We start from the raw sequence: 10,128 nt of genomic DNA on the forward strand, positions 1-10,128 counted from the left end.
ATACTAGCACATGCTGCAATATAAAAACATTAATTTGGTTTATAATGGTGAAAGATGTCAGTACAATGACGTCAAGACTTCCTACTCTGCCAAGAAGGTCAGATTTCCTAACACATCCAAGTAGCAAAATGGATGTTAAATGCAATCATAACACAATATTCTACATCATTCACTGTTCAATTGGTCAATATGTCTGGTTAAACATCCTAAAAGCTTTATTAAGCCACCATATGTTAAATCTAAATCACAGCTAAACCTATGAGTCACGCTCATAAAAGGTGTCACACAGACTGCTGATGTCACTGAGGGCTTAAAGCCAATCAGTTGATGGTAACTGCAGAATCTGTCCTTATAAGGCACAAAAATCAACTTTCAAGTGAATGCTTCATTAGAATGGCATGCCTTACTCAATTTCCACCCAGTAACCTTCTATATCAGTTTACAAGATTGTAAACCGTGAGAACTGATCTCTAATGTTTCCAGATGCACTGGGCTAATGGACCTATTTGCTCACATACAGGGATGTAAAGCACTTGAGAAGTTGCTCTTCATTGCTACAGTCTACTTGGAAGGAATAGTTCATCTTAAAATTAAAACTCATTTATTTACTCACCATCATGTTTTTCCAAATTAATATATACTTGCCTTGCACTCATTCATATGAGTGGCCAAGCGATAAGAGAATTAAATAGGGAATGGAGATGTCATTGTCTATTTTGGTCCTTGCCCAAGTTTCTATTTTAATAAGCACTGTCAATATGTGCACACTGAAAGACAGAGAGCTTCTTACTGCATTAAATATATAACATACTGTAAAAGCGGAAGTTGCAAGAGTGGATGACAAATAAAAAGGAACAACATAAGTTATTTTTCTCAGGAAAATTAGTCTTTTAGTGGTAAGAATCATTGTGTAGGAGGAATAATTTGAGCAAGAACTCACTGAACTTGACTCCTTAATTAGATACATATTTAATTTAATATAAATGAGCAGGAATACAGCATTATAAAGAACTGTATTTGTTATTTATGTAAGAATATTCTCTATGCATGTGTTTGGAATGTATTAGGACTGCTTTATTAATGAGGTTGAAATAAATGTATAAAAAAAAAAGTTTATACAGATAAATTTATATATTTTTTATTGTCATACGACATCCCCTTCAACCAGTAAAACGAATGTCTATTTTCATATTTTTGGCAACAAGGTAGGAAAGGAGACATTAGCAAATGTTAGCGCACATACTCTCAAGGCACCATATGTGAGCAAATTTTGACTAGAAAAGGCTTATAAATTCAGTTTTATATATATATATATAACACACATTTTATAAAAACAATAACTAAAAGACCAAAAAAATCTGTCCTTCATGCATAACTGACTTAATCTTTCTATGGGATGCTAATTTTGTGTAGCTGGCACTATTGATCAGCACTGGAATATAGAATAATAGCCTTTATTCATGTGTTTTACGTTGATGTTTTTACTTTTTTGGGGAAAAAAGAACGGCAGATCTGTACCTATTTCACAAGGTATTGATGATAGTGATAGGAGAGCATCAGAAAATTAGAATGAGGAAGAAGTTGAGGATCAAGAAGGACAGAAGCAGTGAGGATGAGGACAGTGACAAAGAATTTAAGAATAAGTTGTTGTGAAAGTCAACCATTTGGGGGACGTTATTGTATGCTAGTTTGGAGGATGTGGTCCAACAACAACCAGAAGTCAGGAAAGAAGCTCAAAAAAAATTGTTTAAATTTGTAAAAAAAAAAATTATTTTAGAAACACTAAGACATAGTTTCCAGGCAGCGAAATTGCATCTGAATTTGTGTCAAGTTTTAGACATTTTCACATGTGAATTCCGTATCAAATATAGTAGCAGAAGAAGAAATTAAATGTTCATAAAGATTTGTAATGTTTTTTTGAAACAGTAAGACCTTTTCACTTCTTTTCTGAAAAAGCATTTGATTGTGTGTGTTTGCCAAAAATAATTTACCCTTATGGGACAAAGTTGGTTATAAATAGGGCCGTACACACCGCTTTAGTTCAAGAACTAAATGTACAGTACTAAAGTACTGGGACGATTTTGCACAAACTATTTCCTAGTACAAAAGGGTTGCATTCACACCGACCCTGTGTACTAGGACGTGATGTAAATCAATGTCATTTGTGTGCGACGTGCCAATCAGTGTCTATTTATGTCACGGTTTTCCAGTTGTGCCGGTTAGACCCTGCTCCGGAGTAGGAGCTAATTTGGTTCTCGAAGAAGGCAGTCTGGCACTAAAATCGCACTCAGTTCCTTCGGTGCGAAAACGCTCAATTTTTTTCTATTAACGCTCTATTTTTTTACCCCTTCCCCTACCCCTCCGCCTAACCCTTCCCCTTGTCCCTTGAAACAGAGTGTCAAGGGGTAGGGGAGAAAATATTCCTCTAAGGCTTGGGACACCACTACTATGCAGTCACACGTCATCATTCGTCGTCTACACAATACACACATATACTGGTGTGCTGGTGTGCATTAGAGCCTTTAATTATCTTTCTGTATTAATGAGCTGCTTACTGACAAACACACATATATCGGAAATCACGCAGCTCACACATCCAGGAGAAAATAATCTTGTCAACGCTGCCCCACGACTTTTATTAAATACAGTTTAAATACTGAATCGCTACGTTATATTTTCCAGCGACGAAAGGATACAATCGCTGTTTTTAAGTAAACTCACTCTAAAAAGATAAACGCACAGACGCGAATACACGCAACTTCCATTCCTCTCTCTCTCTCTCTCTCTCTCTCTCTCTCTCTTTCTCTCTCTTGAATAGCAATGTTTGAGAAAATGGTCTAGCAATTTCTAATTATTGGGGGGATTAGTCTACGGCAGTTATCGCCCTGATCAGACATATGCTGTGGCACTATCATGCAGTCTGTAATGATATGACGTTGGCAAATATTAGCGATTTTTTGCAAACATTTCTTTGAGTAACATGACCGTTAATATGAACTCACAATTGATTGTAACATAAAACAAATTATTACTTTTTGTTAAAATCTTTATTTATGCCAAAAAAGCTTACATTTATGTGTCTTTTTGTTCGCTGTAGCAGCCATGTTTCCGAGATAAGTCATACCCCTTCGTTTGAAGTGTGGTCCCGAAAAATCTTCATTTTATAAGGGCTATCTGGCCCTTCCCCTTACCCTTCCCCTTACCCCTACCCCTCCAACCAAAAGAGAATCGAGACAAGGGGAAGGGCTAAGGGGTAGAATTGGGAGTGGGCCTTAGTCTGATGGCATAGAACTGCATTAGCTTCCCAACAGACACAATTACATGGCACAACTTGATGTGTCATTCATGCATTAAAACATAACATGACAAATTTTACATGGAAATGAATTAACTCAACACAAAACAACATTTAGACAAATACCAATTATGACATTATGGTTTTTCCTCAACCCCTGTGGATTCATCACTCTCTCACTCTCTTCCTGTACCATGAAGTGTTCATGTGGCCTAGGGGTCGAGTGAAGTAGGGCACAAACAATAACTGACGATCACATCGAATCATGTGCTGCCTTGGAGGAAACCAGCTGACTGCATGAGCCCAGAGGACGGGAAGAGGATGAGACCGAAGCAAGGAGGGAAAGAGAATGAGAGAGATAAGAAGAATTTATTCATGTGCTTTGTCACTTAATCATCTGACTTTCCACAAGCCCATCAAACCTCCCCATATCCTAATGATACATTCCATGACTACACAATCCTGCGCACTGATTGGACGGCAAGAGACTGGATGATGATAAATGAGGAAGACATGTTTGATTTATGATGGGGGACTCAGTAAATTGACATGTTGTGTCTCTCTAATGACTCAGTTGCTGATGAATGCTACAGGACTATTACACCACACCAACACCATTCTGCTACAAAACGCCACTTTTTTGCCATCCAATCAATTCTTGATGGATAAAACTGAGTCCTGCCCTGTATTTCACACTGATATTCAGTTTCAATCAGAAATGGTTTAATTTACGGAAGTTAAAGTGTGTAGACAATGTTGTCAGAATGTAATGAAAATTTACCTTAATTTCTAAATGCATGTTACAGATCTTATTGTAAACAATGTATCCATATATATGTTTATTCTTTTTATTTTTTTAAAAAATGGTTTGACCTCATATTGTTTTAATCAAAATATCATAACTGGACCTTTCAGTGAAAACGACAGACTTCACTGTAAAGTACAGTGTGCTTAATCACCAGCCTTAAACTTTTACTCTCAACATCCACATCTCAAAATCCAATTAACATCCAATGTATACCCTCTTCAAAGTTTTTTTTATTAGCCTCTATGGTACCATGAAAAACCTTAAACCAATTCAACTGGACAAAATGTTTTTTACAGTGGAAAATGTTTTTAAAAAATATTGTGGTTGGACAAAATAATGTGAACACCTGGGAAATAGGCACTATTTCCTTATTAAGGTGTTTTACAACCATTTGCCTTTAATTTCCAACCTTCTTAGAATAGACTCAGATATTGCTTCAGATATGCTGGAGGAGATAATCTTCTCACTCTTCTCTCCAAAACGGTCCACAATGGTTTGATAGTATTCTAGTTACGTGATTGAGCTGGCCAGGGCAGATGTTCATCGTGGTGCTCCATCTGTCCAGGATTTAACCACCCATTTTCAAAGTTTAGTACTGGTGTTGGTGAATAACTGCAATTGCAGCTCTTTCATGGATGGGGGTTTGTGAAGCTCTCTCTGATTGTTTTTGTGGAGTTTTCAAGGTGAATACTAGAACTTGGTGTTGTTTTGACTCCTCCTTAGTGTTTGCTTGTTTGAAGGTCCCTAATATTCACTTTTGGTTTTCGGCGACTATTTTTCCTTTTTTTTCATGCTTTATGCATGATTAAAGACTATTGTTCTTAAAACATCAAAAAAATTGGGCTAATAAGGTTGGGCTAATAATCACGCACACTCATGATTTACTCTGAAAAGTCACCTATTTCTCACATGGCTTGTAATAAACACTGCTGAACAAATTATATTACATCAATATACAACCTAAAATATAGACAAATACAATCAAAAATAATTGCAACACTATTTTTTTCACTATACCTTTCACAAATTATATTAATCTCAATAATAGGGAGAAAAAAAGTTTCTTTGAGTAAAACAAAATGGCTCTTCAGTGGAATCAGGGCAAAAAAAAAAAAATGTTTGGAACCTTATTTTCAAGACTGTAGAAGTCCCCACTACATTTTTTACAGAAGAAAAGATCTGGCACTACCTCAATTTAATCATGACTTTATCCGAAGGCCAAAAAACTAAACAAAAAGAAAAACCATGTATTTAGCATATTTGTTCACCTATTTTAAAGGGGTCATATGATGCTTATTTAAAGATCATTATTTTGTGTATTTGGTGTAGCAGAATATATTGACATGCTTTAATGTTCAAAAAAACAAATTTTTTTTAAATACTGTACGTTATTGTAGGTCCTCTATGTCCCGCCCCCTTAAACGCGTAATTTTCTACAATGCCCCCATTCCGACAAGTGCAGACTGCTCTGATTGGCCAACTGACCCAGTGCATTGTGGTTGGCCAAACACCGCAAGGACACGTCGGAAATATTACAGCCCTTTCCATAATCGCGAGCTTCATCTTTCAAAATAAATATAAAGACCAGAGTCGCGTGACAGAAACCGTGATGAAGCTTGTATCTGATTGCAGTTTACGTTTAAGACAGCGGACTCCACTGTGTGACCATCTCTCTCTCTCTTTCTCTCTCTCTCACACACACACACAGATACTATTGGCAAAATACATTTGAACAGTCAATAGCAAATACTTAAACTAATAAAACATACTTACAGTAGATGATTCAGAGGTGCCAGATTGTCATAGCAAAGTCAGAATTAACTCCCAGTCGTTCAGAAAACGTGCTGCTGTTCTGTTGTAAGTAATCTTAAAGATTCCTAAATGCATCTACTTTCGGAAGGCCAAATAAAGTGCTTTTCCTTTCGCCTAGAAACACACAGCATCTCCTTGACATGACTGCTTCAACACTAGGTTACTGAAAGTATGCCTTCTTTCTTTGCGTGAACATTTGGGCAGCATTACACAAATATTTCCACATAGTGATGTAGACACTTCATGCACCAAGAGCTTTTAACACTCCAAAGAGAAAGGAAAAATGTAAATCGCATCATATGACCCGAATTGGATTCAGCCCATGAACTGACATTTCGGCACAAGGCAAATATCAAAACATGCCATCAACATTATGCATTCAGTCCAAAACGGTCACTAGCAAAGAGCAAAATCCTTCAAGGAAAACCTCCTCCTACTGACAATTACAGAGGGATGGTGCAGCATTATGAGTAGCTGGAGGGTAATCTAGTGAAGTCGAACCAACAATTGAAGTTGCTTTTTATTTGTTTGTTTTATTTGGACAATGAAGGGTACCAATGGGTGTTCTGAGGTTGGACCCACGACCCTTCCTTTCTCTCTCTTTCTCTTAAACTTGCTGACCCAGACTCAAAGGTGGCATTAATGTGTGCACATTTTGGTCTGATGAGTAAGCAAAACTGAACCACACAGACAGAGGACAGGAGTCTATGAGACAAACCGAAAGAGCAACACAGGACATGAAAACAGGTGGATCTAGACAGCTGTTTAACCCCAGCAGCAAAAACACCCTTACAGGGATCTTAATGTAGTTTTCAGTGACTCTGTCCTGTCTGTCTGACCCTTAGAATTAAATGGACTATGACTTAAGAACTACTATGTAATAAAACTGGGGGGGGGGGGGGGGGGGGGGTGTAAAAACTATAATTTTGATTATATGTTATGAGATGCAATTCACCTCTTTTAAACACTAAAGCACAGCTGGTAAATTGAGCAGTCACTTAAAAGGAACTATCAATAGTAATGATTGTGTTTAAGTATAATGCACACTATAAATGACCAGAACTTTAGTGTTGTTGTTAAAGTCGCAATGATTAAAAGTTATTACAATTTGTGTCCTGTTTCTTAGCATAACAGTTAAAGGTTTGCTGTAAGAGTTGTTGCTGTGAAGAAGGACGCAAGATATTACCATGCATGATATCATCACAGTCTGACCCCAGGGCATCTTTTGAATGTTAATGTGTGTGTGTGTGTGTGTGTGTGTGTGTGTGTGTGTGTGTGTGTGTGTGTGTGTGTGAGAGAGAAATAAAGCGGTATCAGATTTATATCAGATACGAATAGCTACATCATGTGGCTAAAACCAGGCCACTTCCTCTCCGCATCACTCCACCTTCCGTCTACTTCCTCCCCACTTTCCTGTCTCTCCTCCTCTTCCTCTTCCTCTGCAGCCGAGTTCACCCTGCAGCGATAATTCAACCCATTTCATCTCCCTTCTCATCAGAGCCCAGATTTAACGCACGGTCTAAACCGCGAGCCCAAACCTCAGATGCTGTCAAGCGCTAAACGAGGGCAAAATGTTGTTTCAGTAATGTTCCACGTCTGCTCACTGTGGATCACATTCAGACAACCTGTTTACATTTCATATTACACATTTCCAAACTGATGTTTTAAAAGTTTAAAAGGCAATCGGCCAATCGCAGAAAGTGCAGAAATGGTGTTGCCACCTCTCAAGTGATGTTTCAACTGAATTATATATTTTTTCCCCTCATATTCATAGTCACGCTTGAGGAGCTCAATGAGAACACAATGAGCTCAAAGGAGGTATGAAAAGCCACTACTACAAAACCAGAAATAAAATTCAATAATTACATTTAATAACCCTTAGTGAAAGCTGTGAATAAACTGATATTTAACTTATCAACTAAGCAAAAGCCTGCATCCATCATGCAATTAGTGTAAACTGTGTAAAGTGGCCATTATAAACCACCAAACAATCACTGTGAATAAAATCTATTTCAATGCCGTTTAAAAAACATTAGCAGACACTGTTCATGGTTTCTCAATTACAGCAGCTCATAATAACATGGCTTTCCTGCTGGTACACATCTTCCGCCAAAGAGACTCGTAAAGCATTAGCATGGAGTTGATGTGGCTAGAGATAATAAAGCGCTGCCACGCTAATTGATGGAGTCGTCCGCATGCATGTAAGGTCTGGATTGAGAGAAGAGACATCTCATTTAAATTTGATCAGTAAACAAAGACAATAAAAACATTGTTATCAATACATTTTTGGTCTACGACGCCATTCTTCTTGGAAAATAAGTATGTAGCGCTGGACTGTGAAACAGCAAGAGATCAGTCATATGCAAATGTCTGTAATTTACATGATTAAAGTATCATTTTTTCACTAGAATACAAGAACTTTTTCATGTTCTAGTAACATTGTACCCCTTTTTCATAGTGTTAAACATACAGCCGTAGCCCTCAGTACAGCGAGCAGCACCAAAACTGTGTCTCCACCAGGAACAAGAGAGAACTACCACACAACAAAACCTTATTTTATTCTCCGCCAGGACCACAGAGACTTCTGGAAGGAGAACGCTAAGGACTTGTGACTAGAATTACTGATACACTTTTCCTTTGAGCGTCGAGCTAATCTGGTTTTAGTCGTGATTACGTAAGCCATCACTTTTTCCCATGTCTCTGAGTAGTAGTGCAGCTGAGAACTGCGCTTGGTGATTTTTAGTCCTCTTTGTTTGGGAGGAGAGACTTGGTGTCACCAGTTTCAGCTGCTGCAATCACACTCTGCCAGCTGTGACGTACACATGTATTCCACAGTCTCTCAGCTGTGTACCACAAAAATGTACCACAATTTTTAGCAAAGGTTTGAGACTGAAATTGATATTTATCATTTTTTCCATGACAACGCCGGTACTCCGATATCCTTATCAGAAAATGATGTCTAAGCTTAAGAGTTTTCTTCTTGTTAAAAAGGGAGGTTTCTAAGTTGGAACAAGCTGATACGTGGACCAGACTTTTTGTCTAAAGTCAGAAGAATAGTTACATGAGTTCCTTAATCAACAGCACAGTTTGGGTGCAGTTGGCGTACCTGTGGCAGTGCGGAGCTGAGCTGACGCTGCAGTGAGTCCCGGTCATAGATGACGTCCTGCAGGTGCTCCTGGGCGAGGGCCAGGCTTTCTTGTGTCTCTCTCAGGGTGTCTAACAGACGGTCTCTCTCATCAAGCATGTTCACCATCAACTGCTCAAAATGCGAGTCAGGGTCGGAGGCGCTGCTCTGGGAGCCACGCTGGCTCATCGCCGTGTCCTCGCTGATCGTGGGCATCACTTCGCACATCATCTTCACCTGTTGAAAGAGGATGCATGCAACGGAAATATCTGTAAAACTCATTTGAAACAGTGCTATATAAATAAATATAACTAGTCCTAATAAATGTAACCTTAGGAAGCACAAGAGGCTCCTTTCATAATCAGCTAAAAAGTCTTACCAACCCCACACTTATGAGAAGTATGATATTATCAACACTTTATGTACATAACATACTTCTTTTGTCTGTCAATTCATATCTATAAAAGCATTTAACTTCGTGTAGATTTTATGTACATAGTGGTGATGATATGTGTCTTAACTTGTGTTCGACTCAAAGCTGTTAGAGGTAGGGGAGGCGAGCATTAAAAACACACAAGGTCAAAGAGCACCTCACTGGGCTGTGATGATACAACACAGGCGGAGCAGGTGGAGGAATCTACTGGCAAGGATGAGATGTGTTTATGCCGGTTTACAACAGAGTGAGTGGAGAAAGAACAGATGAACAGAGAAAGACAAAGTCTTGGCAAGTAAGTCTTGTATTTAAGTCTATTTACCGGTTGATTTAAACTATACACAGACATATGCCAGTTCAATTGACTGACCAGGCATCTCAGGTCCTGTTAATATTAACCATTTAAAAAAATGAATCATTCTGAATAATGTAGTAAAGTATATGTGCATGTCATGGGAGGGTGAGCTTCCTGAACTCTAGATTTGATGCTTGTGCCGTTTACTGGGCCAGAATGCATCATTTTCTCTTTTGCTTATGTAACAGGGTGCTCTACAGCTGTGTAGCACCATCTCCTGCAGCACCATGACCCGGGACAAACCCCAATCCCCACCTGTGCCATTTATCTCAGGTGGCTTATTATTCTTACTGAGGATGGC

The 10,128-nt window shown here is 38.5% G+C and overlaps 1 protein-coding gene across 6 annotated transcripts in view; it reads right to left on the reverse strand.

Annotated features, from left to right (window-relative positions):
- Positions 1-9,276, reverse strand: part of LOC132099023 (liprin-alpha-2-like) — a 160,022-nt gene extending 150,746 nt beyond the window's left edge. For all 6 annotated transcript variants that reach the window (XR_009423011.1, XM_059505394.1, XM_059505393.1 and 3 more), the window contains exon 1: positions 9,022-9,276. Coding sequence is in view for 5 of the 6 variants with exons in the window: in XM_059505394.1 (XP_059361377.1) it covers positions 9,022-9,270 (249 nt within the window). In the remaining variant the exon portion in view is untranslated. The remainder of the gene's footprint in view (positions 1-9,021) is intronic.
- Between the last annotated feature and the right edge of the window lie 852 nt (positions 9,277-10,128).

The sequence above is a fragment of the Carassius carassius genome, chromosome 22, assembly GCF_963082965.1.
Source record: "Carassius carassius chromosome 22, fCarCar2.1, whole genome shotgun sequence".
Taxonomy (NCBI): Eukaryota; Metazoa; Chordata; class Actinopteri; order Cypriniformes; family Cyprinidae; genus Carassius; species Carassius carassius.